The sequence below is a fragment of the Bos javanicus genome, chromosome 19, assembly GCF_032452875.1.
Source record: "Bos javanicus breed banteng chromosome 19, ARS-OSU_banteng_1.0, whole genome shotgun sequence".
Lineage (NCBI taxonomy): Eukaryota > Metazoa > Chordata > Mammalia > Artiodactyla > Bovidae > Bos > Bos javanicus.
In genome coordinates this window covers 35,889,516-35,912,727 of record NC_083886.1, presented here as the reverse complement: position 1 = coordinate 35,912,727, position 23,212 = coordinate 35,889,516, and the positions used below count along the sequence as shown (strand labels likewise).

The following is a 23,212-nucleotide window of genomic DNA, read 5'->3' as shown; positions in this document are numbered from 1 at the left end:
CCTCTTTCGCCTGGCCCCGCCCCGCCAGCCGGGCCCCGCCCCGGTCCAGCCCATCGCGCTTCCCCAGCCTCCGCCCACCCAGCGGCGGAACTAATGTCGCTCCCCTCGACGTCTCCCGCCCGGACTCTGAATCCCCGAGCGCCAGGCGAACGGGGACGCTGTTCTCCGTGGGCTTCCGGCGCACGCTGGTCGGCCGCAGCCGACGGTTCCAGAGTTCAGGGGTCTGCTGCCGTCTCTCCGGCCGGTGCGCTCGGTTCAGCTGCCGCCATGGGAATCTTGGAGAAGATCTCCGAGATCGAGAAAGAGATCGCCCGCACGCAGAAGAATAAGGGTGAGGGCCGGCCCCGCGGGGCGTCTCCCGCCACGGCTGCGGGCGGCGGGCAGGAGCCGTCGGGGCCGGGCGGGATCAGGGCCGGACCACAGGGCCGAGTGGAGAACTTCAGCTCTCGGAGCAGCGTCCGACCTGGATAGGCAGGGTCGAGGTTCGAACCCGGGTCTCCTGGCGGCTGGGCCTGGGGAGTTGGAGCTCTGCCCTTTAGTGGGGGGCCGTCCAGGAGGAGACCTAACAGGTACATCCTCGCCAGCAGCCTGGAGCCGTTAGGTGGGTGGAGGCGGTCCTGACTTGAGTCTGGCGGACCTGGGTTTGGGCCCGGTCTCTAAGCTTGGGAAGTCACCTCACAGTTCTTGGCTCTGCTGCACTGACTCACACCTTGTAGGGCAGCTGGCTTCCTCGGCCGCTGCCTGATGAATACTGAAGGACTTCATCATCCCAGCGACAGCAGAAAACACCCCCAGAATGCCCCCAGGAGTGGTACCGCTCGGGCTGAGAACCCCTGACAGTGGGTCTCCAGGTCTCAGTAAGGAGCTTTTGTCCTAAGTGAAGTGAAAAGCCAAGGGCATTTTAACTGAGTGGTGGTCTTCTTCTCCTCTGATCTCCTTGACAACGATTGCTACCTGGCTCTGGTGCCTCCTGGCCAGCATTCAGAGCATATGGGTCCCTCCCAGCCCGCCCTGGACACTTACCCATCTTGTGCTGTGTCTTCTAGCCACCGAGTACCACCTTGGTCTGCTGAAGGCGAAACTTGCCAAGTATCGGGCCCAGCTCCTGGAACCGTCCAAATCGTCCTCCTCCAAAGGAGAGGGCTTTGATGTCATGAAGTCAGGCGATGCCCGTGTGGCACTGATCGGATTTCCCTCTGTGGGTAAGGTCAGTGATGGGCAGCGTGGGCCTCAGGAGGAAGGCGGCTTGTCTCCTTTCCCACCTGGATGCACCTCTTCCCTGCCTCTGAGTCGACTCCACAGACGGAGGAGAGCCAGCCTCTCCAGAGTCAGGCTGCACCCCTTTGTCAGCCCCACAGGGGTGTTGTCACCTCCCAGTCAGAGAGGCTCTGCTGGCCTCGGTCTCGTTTACTGAGCGTGCACCACATGCCAGGCACACTCTGTCCCTGCTCCCTCAGACCCCCCTAGCTGGGAAATGGGGGGCAGGAAAGCCGGAAGGGCAGGTTCGGGAGCCGGGGCGCCTGCTCTGTGAGCAGGTGTTTGAGCCCTGAGGAGTGGACCTTGAGGCGGAAAGAAGAGTAGGCTCACAGGCCCAGGTGGAGCCCGGGGCGCAGCAGCAGTGGCAGGAGGGGGAGAGTGGGTGGCAGTGAGGCCCTGAACTGGCCAGGTGTGACCTCGGTGCCCAGCTGCCCCCAGGCAGGTGGTTAGTAAGCACAGCCAGGCTCCAACTCCTTGAACATTGCTGGGGACTCATTCATCTTACCCTTTTCCCTCAATCTTACTTTCCAGTCTGCAAGGCATTCTCCCGGATGAGAAGCCCAGGCTGGAAGGAGCCACTCTAGTGACCAGTGGCTATGCTCTTGGGGTCTGGGTCCTATTGGGAATCAGGGCCCTGAGCACAGGAGGGCCCAGACCGCCCATTGCAGGGGTCAGACAGGTTCAGGGATGTCCCCCAGGTTGGCTTCTGGCAACCGTGACTCTCAGGGCTGCCTGTCTGCCCACACCTGTCTGCACCACCAGGTTTTTATCTTTCCTGAAGTTTCTAAGAGGCGCCCTGTGTGGAGAGTGTGTGACAGTGATTCTTTCACAAGCCTGAGGGTGTGTGAGTGAGCTGTGCCTGGCTTCCTGCTGACTAGGATGGGGTTGCCAGGCCAGGTTGCGCTCTTGGCACTGCCCACTGCTTTGCTGGCCTCTGGGCCATAGCATCCATCACTGGGGTCACCGTGCTCCCTGTTTTATCACCTCCTTCATGAGGTTGGGATCAGGAGGAGGTCCAGGGTCCTCCAGCACATATGACTGAAGGCCGGGTCTCTCAGTCCACAGATGGACTGGCTGCAGGGTCCATCCAGACCCTTTCCCACGCACCCTCCCTCACAGTCAGCTGTCTCAGGCTGGAGGATCCCTATCCCCTTGCCCTCACTGGAGTAGCAGCTTTGTGCCGTCACCCAGTTCAAGTCTGCCAGGCCCAGGAGGGTCTGGGGGTTCTGTGGAGCTGGGGATGGGCCCTGATACAGAGCGGGAACCCTCTTAGGAACCAGGTCCCTGTGTCCCTCACTCCAGACGGGCTTGAGGCCTTGGGCACGAAAGGGCCTTCTGATGTCCAGCCCGCTCTGGGCAAGGCCCGAGGTGACTTTTCCAGCTATTGTCATCACACCCCAGCCAGGGTAATTGGCAGGGAGGGGGGGCCCAGTGTGTGGGCTTCTCCAGGAGGCAGGGCACGACTGCCGCTGCAATGGCCTTCTCTCTCCTAGTCCACCTTCTTAAGTCTGATGACCTCCACCGCCAGCGAGGCTGCATCCTATGAATTCACAACCCTGACCTGCATCCCTGGGGTCATTGAAGTAAGTTGGGGTTTGCTGGGCCCCGGGAGGGAGAGTGAGCTTGTGTATGGGAGGGGGTCGCATGGGGGAGACTCTTGGCTGAGCTGCCCTGGCCTCAAGCATGGACACCTCTGGGGACTGGGGTTGCCGGGACCCCAGAGACGCCTGGCCCATCCTGCAGTCCAGGCTGGTTCCAAGGATCTGCCAGTATGAAGCCCTCCCTGGTTCCCTGAGGCTGGCCAGCCAGGTCCTGTTCTCCATGAAGCTCTGGAGCTCTGGGCAGCAGGGTCCTGTGGCCTTGGACCTCCCACCTACTCATTGAGGTGGTTTCTTTGAAGCACTGTCAGCACCAGCAGTGACTACTGTGGGCTCCTCCCAGGAGGCCTCCCCACTCTCAGGGCATGGTCTGCGCTGGGCTGGCTGGGGTGGGACAAGGCTCAGACCTGGCCCTGGGGCCAAGCCGGGTTCAGCTGGGCCCTTCCCAGCCCGCCCGCTCCACCTCACTCCTCTCCTGCTTCCTAGTACAAAGGCGCCAACATCCAGCTCCTGGACCTCCCTGGAATCATCGAAGGCGCAGCACAAGGTGGGGGCAGGAGTGGGCAGTGGGGGTGGAGGCTCAGGCCTTGGTGGGGGCACAGTGGGGAGCGCTACTCCTCCCCAGGTGCTGATGTCAGCTTCCTCCTAAAACTGACATCTCTATGAGTAGGACAGGGGTTAAGAGACATGCCTGCTCCAGGATGACAGGTGGCAGAATCCATGTGGGTCTATAAGGGGCGGAGTCTGGGCTCCCTGTGCTAGGGGTCCCACAGCCCTGCGCTTGTCACTGTAACCAGCACCCACCTTTCTGACCAGGGAAAGGCCGTGGCCGGCAGGTGATCGCTGTGGCCCGCACAGCTGATGTCGTCATCATGATGCTGGACGCCACCAAGGGCGAGGTTCAAAGGTCTGCGGTGGGGCGGGGTAGGCTGGCATGCCCAGGGAAGCCCTGGGGTGGGTGGCGGGACACTGGCTGCAGCTCTTGTGTTCCTGAACTCCTGGTGGGTGGTCCAGGGCACTTGGCCCGGTTACACATGAGAGCAGGGGCAGGGTGGTCCACAGCTGCACCCAGTGTGGGCGGCCTCCCCAGGAGGCTTGTGTGTGGAGGCACGGGCTGTGCCGTGCCGGCCTGGGTGCGCCGAGTGCTGCCCAGAGCCCACCAGGAGCCCAGCCCCAAGCAGCAGAGCCTCGTTCACACCCTGACCTGCGGCTGAGGGCACACCAGCCCATCTCCCTTTGGGCTGACCAGAGTGTCCGGGGCTCTTCCTTGTTATCTCTGGTGGCTGGAAGCGATGTTCGGGATCTGGTGGTGTGGGGGAGAGGGCTGGTCTTTGTCCAGGTATGGGGTGGGGGGCTGACTGTGATATGGAGGCAGTGCAGCCTGCCCGGGACCCTTGTGAAGGCCGTGGGGCTCCACCAGGTCTCTGCTGGAGAAGGAGCTGGAGTCGGTGGGCATCCGCCTCAACAAGCACAAGCCCAACATCTACTTTAAGGTGAGGCCCATCACCTGTCACCTGGGCGCGAGCTGGGGGCTAGGCTGCCAGCACATGGGGTAGGGCAGGGCTGCAGCTGCCCCTCCATCAGTGGTGCCTCCTTCTTTCTCCCCCAGCCCAAGAAAGGAGGCGGCATCTCCTTCAACTCCACAGTCACGCTGACTCAGTGCTCAGAGAAGCTGGTGCAGTTAATCCTGCATGAGTACAGCATCCTCACCAGAAGGGCAGGGGGAGGGGGCAGGGATGGGTGATGCAGACCACCTGTTTGGGGCCCTCTTGGTGGGGGTGGGGGGCAAGGGGCTGCTGGTGCACAGGTCATCCTTAACCTGAGCCCCTCAGAGATCTTCAACGCTGAGGTGCTCTTCCGAGAAGACTGCTCCCCAGACGAGTTCATAGACGTGATTGTGGGCAACCGCGTGTACATGCCATGCTTGTATGTAAGTGGCGCCAGGCCCTGTGGGAGGAGGAACCCCTGCCCCAGCTGACCCGGCCAAGAGCCTCACCCCAGGGGCTGCTGAGTCATGCAGGCACATCCAGCTTGACCCCCAGAGTGCATCCTGGTCTCTGGGGGCCGGACTTCAGGCCCCTTCTGCTGCATCCCCCTCCCCATCCCCGAGGCAGCAGGTGGGATCTGGTCCCGCACAGCATTGCTCCTCCCCTCCCCAGCACTCTCTGCCTTTCCAACCCTAGGTCTATAACAAGATTGACCAGATCTCGATGGAAGAAGTAGACCGCCTGGCCCGGAAACCTGACAGTGTGGTCATCAGGTGAGGCTGAGCAGAGCCAATCTGTCTGGCCTCTGCGCAGCCTAAGGCAGAAGGCCGTCCTGGGGCTGCTCGTGACCTGGGCCAGGTCCTACGCTGACCAGGCTGGGACAACGGGTGATGTGGGGTGAGCTCTGGTTCAGGAAACAGAAGGACTTCGTCCACTGAGGTCCAGGGTGAGAGTGGTTAGGGCTTCGTGGCTTAGCAGTTAACCAGGGAGCCCCAGGCTACCGCTGAGGCCCTGGGAGACGTGGCTTCTGTCATCACCAGAAGGAAGAGGTCCCAACATCCTCAGGTGGGGCTTCTCTGAGGGGTGAGTCCTGGGGGCCATCTACGCCCCGGCCTACCATGGCTGCAGAGGCCTTGTGGGGGCAGCCTGGCCTCGTGCCCCGCCCTCTGCTGCACACGGCCTCCACCCACATGCTTTGTAGCACCACAGTGGGGCTCAGCTCCTGAGGAGTTAAGACCTCGGGGACCAGGAAGGTGGTCTGGGCCCACGAGAGGACTGCTTCCTGGGCATCCCCAGCATCCACAGAGAGCAGCAGGCACAGGGGTCCCTCCTCAGGACACCTGCTCCCCTCCTGCTGCCACACCTGGGCCACCAGCCACTCCGATGTGCTCACTCTCACCTCGGGGGAGGGCGGGACTCCACTCAGGATGGTGCAGCAGCAGAGGACCAAGCCAGGGTCCACCCGGCCGCTGAAACCCCTGCTGGGCTGCCGTTGGGGAGGGCTCTGTGCAGTCATCCTCTGCCCCCAGCTGCCCTGGCTGTCACACGTGCCCTGGGCCCTCCAAGAGCGCCAGAGAGATGGCCAGGCTCTGTGGGCAGGAGCGTGATGGTGATGGGAGGCATGGCAGCTGAAGAGCTGTCGGGCCCACCGGTGTGCTGCCTTCGAGCACCATCAGGGCCGTACTAGTCTGGTGCTAGGAGCCCCAGGGCCGCTCTGACCAACCCCTCCTTCCTCCCGGCAGCTGCGGCATGAAGCTGAACCTGGACTATCTGCTGGAGATGCTGTGGGAGTACCTGGCCCTGACCTGCATCTACACCAAGAAGCGAGGCCGTGAGTCTGGCGCAGCCATCCTCCCCCTTTTGCTAACCCTGGCCTAGCAGGCTCCATGTGAGAGCCTCTCCTGTTTTTAAGCCAGCACCACCCTCTACCTGGGCCCTAGTGGCACAGGAAGCCAAGTTCCAGGGGGCGCTGAGGGGAAGACAGCCCAGCAGTGGATTCCCCAGTGATAACAGGCCCCACGTCCAAGCTTTAGGGAACCGGTAGCACAGGAGCCTCCCCCAAGTCCCACCCCTGAGCACACGCCTCGCAGGTGAGTCTGGGCAGTTAGCATCAGCAGAGGGAGACGAGCTGCCCGGCTGGAGCTGGTCCAGTCCAAGTTCTCCTGCGGGTCCCCTTGGCCAGGGCTCTCACGGCTGACAGTCTTGCAGGGGTCTGCACCTGGATGGAGGTGTGTTTTGATTTTCTGTGTCGAGTCAAGGCTGTAGAGCCTGCCTGATCAGGACTCTTAGTGAGGGTATGCCAGAGAGTAGGGGGGCAGTCGGTGGAGAATGGAAGGGCCCTTGTTTCCTGTAAAGAGAAGCCTTGTGGCATCGCACCCTGGCTCTGCTGACTCCCACCCACCCCCCAACCTGTGCAGAGAGGCCAGACTTCACGGACGCCATCATTCTCCGGAAAGGGGCCTCTGTGGAGCACGTGGTGAGTGAGACCTGCCAGGGGTGGGGAGCCCCTCCCGTCCCCTCGGGGTCCTGTCTGATGTCCTCTGGGCCCTCGGCCAACCCTCAGCCACGTGCAGTCAGGCAATGGACATGCATCCCACCACCCGGCTGCAGTCGGGCGTGGAGCAACGCCAACGGGTTGGGCACAGGCTCGTTGCTGGTGCAGGGACACCTGGGAAGCAGTGGTCGTCACTGTCCTGTCACACCAGAGCTGCCAGGTCCTTGGGGCCCTCCAGATGTTCAGTCAGGAAGGCTGCCAGCCTGGGCAATTCCGGATGGTTCATTCCAAGTCGTGTACCCCGAATGCTGGCCCTTCTTCGTGCCCCCTACCCCAAGGGGCTGAGTGCTTCCTGCACCCCGTCACCAGGGACAGTCCATGCTGAACAAAGGAGCCCCGCTGCCTGCCAGAATTGGGTCCTTCGTGGTCGGCAGACTCCAGTCCCACAATCCTGGAGCTAAATAGTCCCACACGGGGTGGGGACTGCAATGACCAGGGTGGGGGTGCCGCAGCCTGTTAACCCAGGTGCCCTTGGGAGCCGGCTCTCCCTGTCGCTGCCCCCTGCATCTTTGCAGGGGACACAAACCCCAGCCCTTTCAGGCCCTTGGCCACCAGCTGTAGAGGTTATGGGGCTTCAGCCATGCCAGGAAGGAAAGTGGAGAAGCTGGGAGCAGAAGGGTGTTCCAGGCAGTGGGTGGCCTGTGCAGAGGCCCAGAGGCCGGAGGGATCGTGGGGTGTGGGCCGTGTGCTGCCAGCTGGCATGGAGAGCGCATGGGCGAGGCTTGTGGCAGAGGGGCCTGGGTCTCGGCCCAGGGAGGCCTGCCCCACAGGGCCTCGCTCCTTCCTGGGACACTTGCCTATCTGAGGGAGCAGCTGTCAGGGCTGCTGCTCTGGCACAGGGGGCAGAGGGCCCCTTCCGCTAGGACCCAGGTCCTCCTGTGGCTGTGGCCCCACAGCCTGCAGGTGCCCTGGAGGCGGGAAGCGGGAGCATCCGAGTGGCTGTGAGCTGAGGCTTCGTGAGGCTCACTGTCCCACTCTCCCTCCAGTGCCACCGCATCCACCGGTCACTCGCCAGCCAGTTCAAGTACGCGCTCGTGTGGGTGAGTTTTGGGCAGAGCAGCCCCGGTGTCAGGCAGGCGCCCCCGTCCTCCCACCTGGGGACCAGGGTGTCCGTCAGCCCTGCTGTCCAGATATACAGCACACGTGCTGACCCAGACCGGACACCGGCCTCCTGCTTTGGGATCCAGGGCGGTCTGACTCCTGGGAGTCCTGTTGTTGAAGCTGCAGGGTTTGCCTGTGCTGGGGCCCCCACTTTAGACCCCAGCACCACCCCGCCCTCCCCCCGTGCAGCTCCGTCAGCCTCGGCCGGGTGCTTCAGAGGCTGATGAGTCCCCCTCCCCACCAGGGTACCAGCACCAAGTACAGCCCGCAGCGGGTGGGCCTGACACACACCATGGAGCACGAGGACGTCATCCAGATCGTCAAGAAGTAGTGCCCCCACCCCCACCCGTGGGACTCAGGAGCCCAAACCAGCAAAATACACGCACACCCTGGGAAGGGGGCTCACGTCTGCTGTTTCCACATTTCTTCAGCGGGCAGATGATAAGGAACTCGCTGGGCAGAGGATGAGGTTGGGTGGACTGGGCTGGGGTGTTTCCTGTGAGACGGGCCCCCGAGGGGTGCTGAATGTGGGTCTCTGGGCCCATGCCCACCCCACTGCTTCTGGCGCAGAGGAAGGTGGTTGCCCACCTCCCCCCGCTGGGGCCCATGCAGAAGCTGGCTCAGTGCTGGGCAGGGACCCAGGCCCGCCTGTGTCCTGGGGGCCTCTCAGCTCCTGCCAGCTTCTCTGGTTCTCAGGGAGGGGGCCGCCCCAGACAAACACCTATCCCCACCCCAAACCTGCCCAGGACTGCCCTGTGATGAAAACCAGAGATCTGGGGCTTTAAAGGCACAGTTCATGCCCCCCACGGCCTGACCAGTCCAGAAGGGTCACCCCTTCTCAGGGCAGCCCCTGCCTAGCACAAAACCCAGGACCCAGCCTGGTTGATACCCCTAGGGTGGGGAGTTTGGAGTCTGGACTCTGTTTTCTCTCCAAACCCCATTCCCTTTCCAAATCTTGGCTCCCCTTCCTGAAATAAAAAGGTAACCATGACTCCTGTTTACTAAGGACAACGTGTTAAGTTTGCAGAACTCAGTTGCCAGCTCTAGTCAGGGGCAGCAGTGAGCGGGTGGAGCCTGGGCTTGGGGGACCAGGGTAGAGGGGGAGAGGGGCCTTCTGCAGGGCTCTGCCCCAGGACGGTGGCCAGCACCCCCAGGAGGCTCTGCAGTGAGAGCGGGTTGGCTCCTGCTGCTTCTGCAGGCAGGGTGGAGGGGCCCCTCCCAGGGATGGGGGGGATGGTAACAGACTTGGGGGGACAGCCAGTGCTGGCTGGCAGGTGGGGGCAGAGCCCCAGGGGGTCTGGGGAGGGGCTGGGGTGTGGAACAGGCCCACAGCTCTGCTCTCCCTGCTGTTCTTGGCTCCTCTGTCAGCTGCTCAGTCTCCTTTCCAGTGACAAAACAGGAATAATGGACATTATTAAATATGCATGGGGCCCAGGTGGGCAGCGGGGTGGGCTGGGCTTCTCTTCCAGGCCAGCTTTTCCACCGGCGGCTGCACTCCTGGGGCCTGGCCACAGGACCCCCATCAGGCGGCATGCGGGCAGGGAGCGCGCCACAGGACCCAGGTAAGGTGACTTGGCCTGGGCCCTTGGGGTCTGCCCCCAACCCCCTGGGTGCAGGGGTAGGGGGGCGCAGTGGCTGAGCTGGGGCCTTGTCCTGACCCACTGTGAGGTCCATCTTGGCCTTGCTTTCTTTATCTGTGAGATGTGCGTGATGCTCGAGGTCGAGTGCAGTTCTCTTGATGATGGTGGGCTGCCCAACTCAGCCATGAGGTCCCAAAGGAGGGGTTCTGCCTGGGTGATGGTTGCCTCACATGTGGCGAAGGGCCCTAGGCTTACAGGGGTCACCTCCAGGCCTGTCTGTTCCCCAGTTGGGCTGGGGAAGGATGAGGATGAGGCCAGAGGTCCAGGTGTCCCTGGCCAGTGTCTGGTTGGGAGGCATGACTGGGGCTGTGGTCACTGGCCCCCCACATCCCTCCCCATGGGTGGGCTTGTTTCCGGGGCAGTCTGGGTGTCTGTGTTGGGTCTTGGGCCTTCTGGATCTGTGGTCAGCAGAGTTATGCTGTCTAGTCTGTGCGAGGCTAGGTCAGCATGACCTGGCCCTTCACAGAGCCTTATGCCGGGGAGGTGTCCCTGGGGCTGGAGGAGCCTCAACACCCACCTAATCCTCCTCCCTGACTCTCCACCTGGACCCACGGTCACCACACACCTTCTGCTTCCCAGACCAGACTTGTCATCTCCCCACACCTCCCACTTCGCCTCGGGCCCCAGGCCAGCCCCCATGGCCATCTCCAGGGCTGCCCACTTGACCTGAGCGTGTCCCTTACCAGAGCCAACCCAGGCCCAGCCACTGTCCCTGCACCCCATCTCCACACAGTGGCCCAGAAGCTTTTGTCCAGGACAACTGCATAAGGAGCAGCTGCTGAGAGCACGACACTCTGCAGCCAGGGGTTCAAAGCTCAGAGACCAAACCTCCCTGAGACCCGTTACAGACCCGCGTCTACGTGGGGGAGGTGTGAGATCTGGGGCCCAGCACGTAGTATGGCTCAGCACACTTGGTCACTTCCACTTTCAGAACACAGATAGGCTTGCAGCACCCCGACAGCTCAGAGCCCGGCCATGTCCCCCACTGCTGGAGGGCTCACAGTCCCACCCCAGCACCCAGCCTCACTTGGCTCCTCCTGCCATCCTGGCTACTTCTCACTTGCACTCTCACCTCACTCCATCCCTCCTGCCACCTGCTCTCTGCACATGCTATTCCATCTGCCTGAAAACTGTTCCCTCTTCCGTCTGAACTGCTCCCTCATCTCACAGATCTTGGTTCAGGGTTAGCATCTTGGAGGGCCCTCCAGGCTCCCCCTGCAGCATCCCCCCCCCCTCCCCGCCCACATCATAGCCTGGTCTGCTCAGCTCTTCCCATGGCCGCAGTCCCCCCTTATTGGTGTGGCTTTCTGCTTAATGTCTGTATACCCCTGACGTTGGGAGCTGTGGGAGGGTGGAGGCTGTGTCTGGTTCTGCTCCACTTTGTGGCCCCTAGCCCCACACGGTGCGTGGCAGGTAACATGTGAACAAATGAGATTTGTTCTCTGACAGCCGCTCTTTGACTGCAGCTGAGGCTGGGGAGGCCGAGAGAGAGGCGGGACCCTCAACAGCTAGAAAGGGGGCCCCCTTTAGAGACTACAGGGTGCCACCCCGCCCCCAGCTCCACATGAAATTTGAAGAAACTGAGGTGGGGAAAGGGGCTCAGGGATTCCTCCTGGAGCCACACCTCTGTCTGCCCACGCTGGGTGTCCTTGGCAGCTTGGTGTTTGTTTCGGAGGCTGGCACTGGACTGTAGCCATTGACTTGCCGGGCAGCAGGGAACCTCAGGTCCTTGGGCTCCAAAATCCACTGTCCAGATGAAGAGACTGATGTTCAGAGAGGCCAACCCAGCCATAGCAGAGCCCATGTTCTCAGAGAGGGACCCCAGAGGTTCTGGGGGAGGCTCAGCTCTCGGTCGGTCCCATTCCCGTCTTGGGTCTGACACAGTGAGTCATGTGGCCTCTTCCCTGGGCCCCTCGACTGTATGCAAGCATGGGCGCTGGGGTGCTCTCCACTCCCGGGGCTGAGGAGAGCCTCTGTGTGATGAACATAGAGCCAGGCAGCCTACCATTAGTATCACAAATACAGTTGCTCCAGGCCACGGCTCCCGTCTGCTCTGGGGAAGTGTCCTGGGTGACACTGATGCAGGGTCTCCCCACACCTCCCTCTGGTCTCTGCCACCGGCTCTGGTCCCCAGCAGTGCAGCCCCAGGCTCATTGCTGGGGCCTCTCCTCCGCATGCCCCCACCCCAGTGCCGTCCTGCCAAGACGCCACTGACTGATGGCTACTGTCAGCTCCGATCCGTGCAATTCCTGCCAGCTACCCGGACAGTGGATGGCCCAGACCTCCATGCGCAGGGCTGACATCCAGTCTCTCTCTGCTCTGCCCATAGCCTTGTCTGCTGGCAGCCTCCACTCCCGCCCGGTTCAGTGAGGAACTCTGGCAGGCAGTCTCGTCTCCACAAGCAAACACATCGGCAACCCCCACTCTGTCCTTGGCCCCAGCCTTCCTCACGCGGTGGCTCCCACAGCAGCCTCTGCAGTGGCCAGAGGAACTCTGTGAAGACCATGGAGGTCTGATTCCACCCTTTCTCTGCTACGGCTCTGGCCAAGTGCTCACCCATGACCTCCGAACCCACCCCCACGTCTGCCCCTCACTGTGCTGTCACCCTGGCTCTGCTGTTCCTCCCTCAAGTCAGGACCACTGTGCTCCCCTCAGGCCTCCCTCCCTCCCCTCCTGCAGCTCTTGGCCCGGGTATCATTTCTGAGGCACCTTGCCCCGGCCCCTTTTGGTGCTGCCTCCCTGTGTTATTTCAACACCAATACTCACACCATCCGACTGCCTGTGTCTTTCACTCACTCACCTTATTTGTTGCCAGTCCCCCTGCCCAGAATGTCAGCTCCATGAGGGCAGGTTTCTGTTTTCTTAGCTGCGTCCCCAGTGCTTAAACAGCACCTGCTGCAGGACAGGCTTCTAGCAAACACTTCTCAACCAGTGAATGAACAGACAAGTCAGTGTTTGCTGTCCTGAGGGACTGGAGCCAGGCCTGGGAGGGGTCTAGGGGGGCCCTGAGCAGGGACAGGGCCTAGGCAACTCCCACCGGCACTGGGCCCTCGGCCCCAGAACTGGAAGGCTGGCTGAGCCCCTGCTTGCACCCACTGTCTTCCCCCCGCCACATGCTAGCCCGAGCACCCAGGAGCCCTGAGGCAAGGGTGACCTAGTAAGAAGGGTGACTCTGGACCACCAGACCTGGGTCGGAGCCCAATTCCACCATCCCTAGCTGGTTGACCTTGCACAAGTCACTTCACCTCTGTTTCCTCATCTGGAGATGAGTGGATGGTCTCCACCCATAGCCTGTTGTGAGACCCTCATGGGAAAACAGTGGCCTGGGTCTCAGTTGGAAACCACCTCCGGGAGAAGCAGTTGGGGGTGGGGTATTGGCCCCTCTGGGTTCAGAGTGAACCCCTGCTCCATGTTCTCTCCAGTGGGCAGCAGCCACAGCCCAAAATGAGGTGGGGGGAGACAGCAGAGGAGGTGATGGGGGTGGATGCCCCCTTGAGATCCCACCCTGTGGGGGCCCAGTTCCTGTGTGCCACCCCCCCTGGAAGGTGCCTGGCTACTCTGGTTCCCACTCCTTGGGGACACCAGCAGCCCCTGGCCTAGCACTCCACACCATCCCCTGAACTGCTGGGCACCAAAGGGCTCTTGGTGAGTCTTGGGGGAGGAGAAGCAGAGGCAGAGAAGGAAGCGAGGGGGCAGAGGGAGTGAGAGGAGGGGAGGATGGGGGTGCATCTCCTCACACACCCACCTCTTGGCTCCTCTCCTCTGTCTGAGAAGGGCCTCTCTGTCCCCATTTCATAGCTGAGCAAACTGAGGCTCCAAAGGGTCAGCAAGTGGTAGGCCCAGGGCTAGAGCGCCTCTGCCCCAGGATCTTCTAAGGAAAACCTTAAGGTAATCACAGAGTTGGCTGTGGGGCCCGAGGACTAAACGGAAGTCCAATGAGAGGAGAGCCTGACATTAGCTGGAGACCTGTCCTCAGCTCCCCAGGCCCTTATGTCCTGATCCTCGATTCCTGGGCAGAGGTGGGCGAGGGGAGAGACAGTACCCAGGCCTTGGGTCCCAGAGGTGCGGCCCCTAAATTCTCCCCTGGCCCCTTTCATCTAACAAGCTTCAGCCCCTGCCTCTCATAGTGCAGGTTTTTTAAGTGGACTGGTCACCGGCCGGACAGTGGGCACATGGCTTTGGGTCAAGCGGCCACCCTGGAGGAATCAGCTGTACCTGGAAAGGGCAGGGACCACAGGGCTGTCTCAGCAGCGGCAGAAACCGGGAGGAGCGGCAGGGCCAGGAAGGGGCCTGGGACACGGGCCACACACATGGTGCCCCTGGTCAGGGATGCTGCCCAGCAGCTCCATCACATCTTGTTTCCTCCGTGTGAAGGAGACAGAGTGGGGTCATGACTCATTCCAGAGGAGGAAACAGGCCCAGAGAAGACAGAGGGCTCTCCCAAGACCACAGAGCCCATTGGCGGCAGAGCTGGGGCCAGAGCCAGGCCCCACCCACTGCTTTTGCTCCTCTGCACCCCTTGCCCTGGCCAGGCAAGAGGCCCCATCAAGCCCCACTGGAACTGAGATGCCCCCTTCTTGCCCTGCCTTCTGAGCCAGCAGCCTGGTTCTCCCCAGTAAATTATTCACACTACTGAGAGCTGGCCAGCTCTGGTTACACTGACAGCAGTCCTGGGCACCTGCCTTGCCCACCCTCCCCCTCCCTTACCCAGGACCTGGAGGGTCCCAGCTTCCCCTCCAGGGTTACTTGCTGGCCTTTAAACATCTGGCTCTGGCTCAGGAGATGGGGCTCCATTTGTGGCCCGGAACAGACTTGCTGTGTGGTTTAGGGCAGGAGGCTCCCCTTCTCTGGGGCCCAGTTGACCCAAGCGCTCACTTCTGTGGGTGGGTCAGCAGAGGCTTGGGGAGGGCTCAACTGGGGTCAGCACGGTTGTCCCTGTGGAGACTGTAAGGCTAAGTTGTTGCCCCAGCATGGGCCTGCCAGGCCTCCCCCACTTCCAATAAACAACACCCAGGCGCTTTCCACTAGCCTTGAGGGTGAAACTCTAGGCGGAGCTCGAGGAGATGAATTATGAATGTGCCCCCTTGAAATCCTGGTCCCAGCCAGAAGGAGCTTGGCTGAACCTTCCCAGGCCACAGGGTCGGTCCCAGCTGCTCTGAGTCAAAGGAGGCTGCATGTCCAGCCACAGGCAGGACATTCAGCAGGTCCCCGTGTCCCCAAGGTCCTGAGCTTGTGACACCAGACGATCTGGGAGGGAGCAGGTGACCACCATGGCAAAGGAAGATGAGGATGAGAAGAAAGCCAAGAAAGGGAAGAAGGGGAAGAAGGCGCCGGAGCCGGAGAAGCCCAAGCGGAGCCTGAAGGGGACGTCACGGCTGTTCATGGGATTTCGAGACCGCACGCCCAAGATCTCCAAGAAGGGCCAGTTCCGGAGCGCATCAGCCTTCTTCTGGGGCCTCCACACAGGCCCCCAGAAGACCAAACGCAAGAAGAAGGCGCGCACCGTGCTCAAATCCACGTCAAAGCTCATGACGCAGATGCGCATGGGCAAGAAGAAGCGCGCCATGAAGGGCAAGAAGCCGTCTTTCATGGTGATCCGCTTCCCCGGACGGCGGGGCTACGGCCGCCTGCGCCCGCGTGCCCAGTCGCTCAGCAAGGCGTCCACGGCCATCAACTGGCTCACTAAGAAGTTCCTCATCAAGAAGGCCGAGAAGTCGGGCAGCACTCAGGCCACACTAGACGCCTGGCTGGACCGCTCGGGCTCCCGCGTGGGCTCGCGCAAGCTGCCCTTCCCGTCGGGCGCTGAAATCTTGCGGCCAGGGGGCCGCCTGCGCAGGTTCCCACGCGCCCACAGCATCTACGCATCAGGCGAGCCCGTGGGCTTCCTGCCCTTTGAGGATGAGGCCCCGTTCCGGCACTCGGGCTCCCGCAGGTCGCTGTATGGGCTTGAGGGCTTCCAGGACCTGGGCGAATACTACGACTACCACCGCGAGGGCGATGACTACTACGACCAGCAATCGCTGTACCGGTACGAGGAGGAGCAGGAGCCCCTCCAGGGCGCCTACGGCCCCCACGGCCCAGCCTGGCCGCCCTACGACTATGCGCACCAGTACGTGCCTGAGGACCCCTACGACTACTACGGCCCTGACTACTACAGCGGCTCCTTCTACCCCGACTACACCTTCGGCTACGGCTACGACGACTACGAGCCCCCCTATGCGCCCCCATCGGCGTTCGCGTCTCCCTATGGCTACTACGAGGCCTACGCGGCCGAGGTGCAACCGCACAGCTACTACCCGGAGACCTACGCCCCTCCCGAGGCCCTCTACCCGCCATACCCACCCTATGACCTGGCCTACGAGCTCCCGTATGCTGCGCCCCACTTGGATCCCTACAGCGTGCCCCACCTGGATCCCTACGCGCAGCCCTATGGTGTCCCCTTCGCGGAAGGCACCTATGGTGGGGCCCAGGCAGTCTACCCCCCTGAAGGGCCCTATCTTCCACCCCAGCAGTCGGCCTTCGCGTACCCGTGGGTGCCTCCGCCCATTCTGTCACCCCACAACCCATATGCCCACCCGATGGATGACATAGCGGAGCTGGAGGAGCCCGAGGAGGGGGGCAGTGAACAGCCGGGCACCTCCTTCCGCCTGCCCAGTGCCGCCTTCTTCGAGCAGCAGGGCATGGACAAGCCTGCCAGGTCCAAGCTGTCCCTCATCCGCAGGTTCCGCCTCTTCCCGCGGCCCCAGGTGAAGCTGTTCGGGAAGGAGAAATTGGAGGTGCCCCTGCCGCCCTCCCTGGACATCCCTCTGCCCCTGGGTGATGCAGATGAAGACGAGGAAGAGGACGAAATGCCGCCGCTGCCCCCGGTGCCCTACGGCCACCCCTTCTGGGGCTTCCTCACGTCGCGCCAGCGCCACCTCCAGCGTGCCCTCTCGGCCTTCGGCGGCCCCCGGGGCCTGGGCTTCAGCCCGGACATCGGCCGCCCCGCACCACGCCCGGCCACGTCGCTGGCGCGGTTCCTCAAAAATACCCTGTCGGAAAAGGAGCCCATCCCGCGGCTCAGGGGCAGCCGGAAGGCCCGGGGGCGAGGCCCGACGGTCAGGGAGGCGGCTTATAAGCGCTTCGGCTACAAGCTGGCGGGCATGGACTCCGAGCGCCCCAGCACGCCCATCGTGCTGCGTAGGGCGCAAGCACGCGCGCGCAACAACAACAACTGCCACCGCCCTGCGACCCCACCGCGCACCCCACGTCTGGGCCCCAGCCCCATGCCCGGCCCAGCGCCCACCCCAACCCTCGCCCCGCCCCTCGCCCTGGCCCCAGGCCTGCCCCCGGCCATCTCGCCCTACAGCTCCCTCCGCCTGCACCCGCCACCCTGGGCCGCCCCGGCTCACGTGCCCCTTGCACCCCAGGCCAGCTGGCGGGCCTTGGCAGAGCCCCCACCCCTGATCCCTGAGGGGCTCCCAGACCCACTGGCCTTCCCCGGACCGCAGCCTTCCTTCAGGAGCTCTCGCCACCAAGGAGCTGCCTTCGGCTTCCCTGGACCCTCACCCCGACCCTCACTGAGGAGCCGGCCCGGTTTGGGCTACTGCTCACCCCTGGGGCCCCTGTCCCCCCAGCCCTCCATCCGCGCCGTCCCCTTCCGGCCGCCTTTCTCACCACCACCCCGCCGTCCCCGCTCATTGCGGGAGCCCCCGTCCCCATGCCGAGCCTCACCACGCCCTGGCGCACTCCGCTCACCTTTGCTGGGCCCCCCGCGGCCGCCCTCACCGCCCCCTCTGCTGGGTCCCCGCCCGCGGCACCGCTCGCTCAACCTGCCCTCACGCCTCCCGCGCACGTGGCGCCGCCTCAGTGAGCCGCCCACCAGGGCCGTAAAGCCCCGGCCCCGCCAGCCCTTCCTGCTGCCGCAGGGGCCTGGGTCTTGGCATGCGGCTGTTGCCGCCCCTGAGTGCCCAGAGAGCCAGGGCGAGCCCGAGGACTCGGAGACACCCTGGACAGTGCCCCCGCTGGCCCCGAGCTGGGACGTGGACATGCCTGCCACCCAGCGCCCACCCTCGCCCTGGCCCGGAGGCCCTGGCAGCCTCCGTGGCTTCTCCAGGCCACCCCCTGTGCCCTCGAGCTCCTTCCTCCAGCCCGGGGGCCCAGTGCCCTCCCCTGCTCTCCAGGCTGAAGACCCAGCCTCTGACTCAACCTGCATTTTCCTGGGGAGACACCAGGACCCAGGACCCGGACAGCTGACCAAATCAGCCAGCCCCAGCCCCAAAAAGCCTGAAGAAGAGGCCTGCCCAGGGGACGCCCAGACACCAACAGAGCCTGAGCCCCCAGCCCCAACACCCTCCAGCGATGCCCACTCAGATCGGAAAGCACTGAGGCTCAGTCTCTCCAACCCGCTGGCTGCTTCTGACCAGATGAGAGCCACATGGCCACCATGGCGCCGGTGGGGGACACTGCCCAGTGCCCCAGCTCCCTTGGCACCCACAGGGGCCCCGGGACCCCTGCCCAAGGCAGGTGAACGGTTCCAGGCAAGTCCTGGGCGTTTTGCAGTGGTCATGCCTCGTATACAGAAGCTGAGCTCCTTCCAGCGAGCTGGTCCTGCCCCTCTGCAGCCCCTTGTCCAGGTGACCCAGGAGCCAGAGCCCATCCCCAGGCCAAGAGCCTGGAGTCTGCTCTGGTCCCGCCTCTGGCTGCCTGCGGAGGCCCACCAACCCCAGCTGCAAGTATCCACCCGCCCCCTGTCCTGTCGCCTGGGCCCTGGAGCTGCCGGCCTGCCCCATGGGGGCCCCTCGGAAGAGGTTGGCACCAAAGGCTTGTGGAGCAAGGTATGGGGGCACATGTCAGAGGGAGGGCTTGGGGTTCCTTCCTGGGAAACAGGGCAGGAGACATTCTCAGGACCTTGGAGAGCGGCTGCCTGCTTGGGCCTCGGTCTTCCCATCTGTAGCTTGGAAAGAACAGCCTCTTGGAGCTTCTAGAGAAATAAATGAGGGGCTGGATGCCCGGCACAGGCAAGCAGAGGACAGAGACGCCAGAAACTCCTTGCAGGTCATGTGGAGGAAGGGATCTTGTCCATCCTGGGCTTCAAGCAGCCCTGTCCTCGTCCGACCTGGATAGCACATCCACCCTCAGCTCCCTGCAGAGATCTTGGCTGAGCACAAAACTACAGACCCTGCCTACCACCCTGTCCCACCCCCATTCACATACATGCTGTTCCTCTTGCCAAACTGGGGTCTTTGCTCTCTTGGGGGCTCCTGCTTAAGGGCAGTCTCCTGGGCTGCAGGGCATTGGACTGTCTGAATGTGAGGGCTTAGGACCCAGGCTTACAGCCTCTTTACTGAACAGGGCAGGCAGGTACCAAGACCCAGGGGTCACACTGTTTCACGCTGAGCCAGGAGTCTGTCTGGGCGCCTGTAGGGTGTGAGGCAGGCAGTCTGTCTAAGGGGTGCCAAGTCTGCGCTTGGCTGCCACGCTTGAGGCGGAACGCGAGCTCCGTGCTGGCAGCCTTCAGTGGAGGGGGGTGGTCACTGGAGCCTCCCCCGGGAACACCTGGGGTGGGCGGGGCATGCAGTGGCCGCGTGTGTTTCTCAGCCTCCGCAGACGGGGCCCAGTGGAGTGGGCGGCCAGTGGCCCAGCCATGGCGACTGGGGCAGCCTGGCTGCTGGGGGGGCCCTGGCCCCGGCGGCGGGTGCCCCGTGCTGTGTGGGCCGCAGCATTGAGGGAGCGGGGCACGAGGCGCCCAGGAGTAAGGGGCAAGGATGCCTGGGCCCTCCTCACCCTGGAATATGTGAGTGGCTGGCGCACCTGGGCAGGTGGGTGGGCGGGAGGCCAGGGCCTCTGGGGTGATACCTGCTGTGCCCTACTTAGCACGAGGGCTGCCTCCTGGTGTCCCCTTTCCTTGCCTCTCAGGGGAGGAGGGGTGCGGGCTGGATTCAAGAGGCAGGAAAGGTGGGTGCCCAGGTGTCCTCTCCATTCCATGGGTCACGTGCAGGCCTGGAACAAGTGCTCAACCACAGCACAGCCAAACATGGAGAGCACATGAGTGCATGTGCTATGGCCCAGGCTGACGTGGCATCCTCAGGTCCGTTGTGCACACTAGATGTGCACAGAGGAGGCCCTGCCGCCCAGAGCGGGCATTGGGACTTTTGTTTTGAGACCCCCAGATGCGGGGACACGGGACACAGGAGAAACTGTCAAATGGAAGTTGAGAGTGTATGCTGCACGTGTGTGCCCCCGTCCATGGACCACAGGCCGGCGTGCATGTCCACAGGCGCTCTGCAAGACTGCGGGGGCTGGGGGAGAGCCTGAGTGGCAGGCAGTACTGAGCCCGGGTCTGTGTGCATGGCTCAGTTTGCTCAGCGCTGGTCACGGGGTGTGGTGTCAAATGGGAAAGTCCTCATCCTTCGAAGGGCCCCAGGCAGCAGACAGGGATGCTAGTCATCACATAAGCCAACTTGGGCATCACCCTGGAGAAGAGGGTCAGCCCCAGGAGCATGTGAGGCAGGAGGCCTTGCTCCTACAAACATGTGCTCACCTCCTGGGCAGGACCCTTGGGAACATGTGGGAGTACTGAGGCCGGACGTGGGTCCCTGGACTAAGGGTTGCGTTCCGAGGTGGGGGTCCCGTGGGACCCACCCAACCTGGCCTCAGGGTTCCCTTTCCTGCAACGCGAGTGGGTCCTGGTCATGTCCAGGCCATGGGGGCTGGGGACGCACGCATGGCTGACCGCTGGTGTCTCCTCCAGATGCACTCCATCCGCAACCTACCATCCACACAGCTCCGCGAGCAGCAGCAGGAAGACGGCGTGGAGGACATGACGCAGCTCGAGTGAGTGCTCGCCGTGGTCACCGTGCTCCCAGCCAGAGCCTCTTGCCCAGGCACCCCTCACCTTCCGGAACATTTCCTCCTCTGCAAAGCGAGGGTCAGGCAGTGTCACAAAAGCCCGATAATTTGGAGGGGCTGGGTCCAGACCCCAGCCCTGGCCTTTACTGGCTGGGCCCAGGCGGTTACTCAGCCTCTCTGCCATGGTTTCTCACCTGCAGGATGTGGGGAGGCTGTTGTGGGGTGCTGGCACAGCGGAGGTGCCCCAGATGTGAAGGCTGTGCTGGTCAATATCATTATCCAACCATGGGGACAGCCCTTACATCTGCTACCTGAGAGCAACCCCACCTCGGAGACATGGGGACAGTGATTGTTATGCCCATTGGACAGATGGAAAAGCTGAGGCACAGAGAGGTTAAGTAACTTGCCCAAGGCATCACGGTTGGTGTCAGAGGTGGGACTTGAACTCTGGCCTTTCTGATGAAGGCCCTGCCCAGATGGGAAGGTGGCCCCTGACTGTCCCTCTCCATGCCTTCACAGAGACCTCCAGGAGACCACCGTGCTGGCCAACCTCAAGACCAGATTTGAACGGAATCTCATCTATGTAAGGCCTGGGGCCAGCACCTCCCTGGGCTGGGATCTGAGGGCTGCGGCTCCCCTGCCTCCTAGGGCTGCAGTGGACAGCATGGATTTCTCCTGCCCACCCCAGGCTGGAGTTTCTACTATTCAGCCATAGCATGCAAGAGCTGGGAGCACTAGCACCTAAAGTCCTAGAATACAGAGTCTGAAAATAGTGGGTGCCAGGAGCAGAGACCTGGAGACAGGGAACCCAGAAGTGTGTGACCCCTGCCACCAGGGGTCCAGTGGATTAAAGCTTCCAGAGACCCGGGTTCCAGAAGAGGCAGTCAGGGGGCGGCCCCAACTGTGAACGAATGAAGCAGGCAGCAGCTGTCGTGGCCATCCTTGCAGCATCGTGGCTGTGGGGCTTTGCTTGCTTCAGCCTTCTCTGGCCTCAGCCTGGTCAGTGCCTGACACTCCACCACCAGAGCAGATGACCCATCAGACTGTCAGAGACCAAGGTGTAGGCACCAGGGCCAGGCAGCCAGGCATCTGTCCCCACAAAAGAAGGATCCCGACTCCAGAAGTAGGGGAGGGAGGGATGCTGACAGGCACTGAGGCCACTGTCTGCCCAGCAGACGTACATCGGCAGCATCCTGGTGTCGGTGAACCCGTACCAGATGTTTGGAATTTACGGGCCGGAGCAGGTGCAGCAGTACAGTGGGCGGGCCCTGGCCGAGAACCCCCCGTGAGTGTCTCTCGGGCTGGGAGAAGGGATAGCCTGGGGTCTCCTGGGGCCCTGTCTGAGCTGGGGGTCGGGGCAGGTGGTGGTGGGTGGCCCAACAGTCTCTCCCCAAGCCTGGCCATAGCCCTCTTTGGGCTGCAGGCCACTGTTCTGCAGAACTGCAGGCTCAGTTCTGGACAGGGAGCCTTGCAGGAACATTCTCCTAGGAGTGGGCGTGGAGCAGGACTGGCCACTCAGCTGGGCAAAGGTGCCCCCTGCCCGCCCACTGGGAGGTTTGGGGGCATGGGGCAAGGCCTGCCCAGGAACCCTTTGGCCTGTCTCTCCAGCCACCTCTTCGCAATCGCAAATCTCGCCTTCGCCAAAATGCTCGATGCCAAACAGAACCAATGCATAATTATCAGGTGAGCAGGGGTGGGGCTGGGGACCAGCCTCCTACCCATGTCCTCCTGTGTCATGGCGAGGTCAGGAGAGCCTGGGGGACGGCACTGTGAGCAGGTGGCAGCTCACTCTGCTCCTTTGCCCGGGCAGCGGAGAGAGCGGCTCGGGAAAAACCGAGGCCACGAAGCTGATTCTGCGCTACCTGGCAGCCATGAGTCAGAAGCGGGGCGTCACACGGCAAGTGAGTCCATCTCTCAGCTGCGTGGTCTGTCCATCTCCCCCAGCCCAGCACCCAGGGATGCACAGGGAGGGCTCATAGGACTGGGGGCTCTTTCTGCCTGCCTTCCCTGGGAGTTCCTTCCTGCTCATGTCTCTCTGCGTGAGCTCTATGTTCCAGCTTCCTGGAGCAGCCCAAATAGAGGCTGCATGGGCCAGGGGTGCCACCCACACTCCCTGCCTGGCCTCAGCTTCATGGTCGTGAAGGAGGCAGGACTGGCCCGAATGTGGAGGTTGCAGGCAGGAGGTGCTGGGACACTGAGAAGGCCTGGCCAGGGTCTGCAGAATGGGAGTTCTGCTCAAAGCTAGGTTCCCTGAACTGAGAATGTTAGAACCTTGGTAAAGGCTTCCCAAGGACCCACCGTGTGCCAGGCCCAGGCTAGGCTCTGGGAGCAGGCCACAGCACCTGTTAAGCCTGCTCCTGCAGTCGGGCCCTCCGGGTCCATTCTGGGCACGACTGGGGTTACGGTCTTAAACAACATCTCTTGTCTTGCCCACTCCTGCCACACTTGACCGTCATCCTCATCTGTCTCCCATTGACCAGCACGATGGTGCTGCAGCACCATGGCCCAGGGGCCAGCACGTCTCAGGGCTCCTCCTGTTGGACTGGTTTTGGCCATGAGTCCTTGTGGAACCCAGTCTTGCCTTGATCAACTGATGTCTGGGCCACAGGCTCCATGTCTGGGCTGAGATGTGACAAGGGTCCCTGGGGTGGGGTCTTGGGAGGGCACTGAATGCTGCCCAGCCCAAACACAGCACCACCGCACCTGCAGGCCAGGCTGGATGGCCCCAGGGCCCTGATGGTCCCG

The 23,212-nt window shown here is 62.8% G+C and overlaps 2 protein-coding genes across 7 annotated transcripts in view; both read left to right on the top strand.

Annotated features, from left to right (window-relative positions):
* Nucleotides 1-145: 145 nt before the first annotated feature.
* On the top strand, nucleotides 146-8,988 carry DRG2 (developmentally regulated GTP binding protein 2). The gene is made up of 13 exons (XM_061391252.1): nucleotides 146-331; nucleotides 1,047-1,207; nucleotides 2,751-2,840; nucleotides 3,342-3,402; nucleotides 3,672-3,762; nucleotides 4,276-4,348; nucleotides 4,465-4,555; nucleotides 4,688-4,785; nucleotides 5,039-5,115; nucleotides 6,085-6,173; nucleotides 6,760-6,818; nucleotides 7,883-7,936; nucleotides 8,242-8,988. Exons 1-13 carry the CDS (start codon nucleotides 268-270, stop codon nucleotides 8,326-8,328), a joined length of 1,095 nt encoding a protein of 364 aa, XP_061247236.1. The 5' UTR covers nucleotides 146-267; the 3' UTR covers nucleotides 8,329-8,988.
* Nucleotides 8,989-9,036: 48 nt separating this feature from the next.
* The window catches only part of MYO15A (myosin XVA), a 52,464-nt gene continuing 38,288 nt past the window's right edge, over nucleotides 9,037-23,212 (top strand). The window contains exons 1-7 of one of the 6 annotated variants that reach the window (XM_061391201.1): nucleotides 9,037-9,559; nucleotides 16,359-18,453; nucleotides 20,370-20,452; nucleotides 20,987-21,050; nucleotides 21,643-21,752; nucleotides 22,076-22,150; nucleotides 22,278-22,368. In XM_061391201.1, the coding sequence (XP_061247185.1) occupies nucleotides 9,222-9,559; nucleotides 16,359-18,453; nucleotides 20,370-20,452; nucleotides 20,987-21,050; nucleotides 21,643-21,752; nucleotides 22,076-22,150; nucleotides 22,278-22,368 (2,856 nt within the window). In that variant the 5' untranslated portion in view covers nucleotides 9,037-9,221. The other 5 variants (XM_061391198.1, XM_061391199.1, XM_061391204.1 and 2 more) reach the window with 5 other exon arrangements.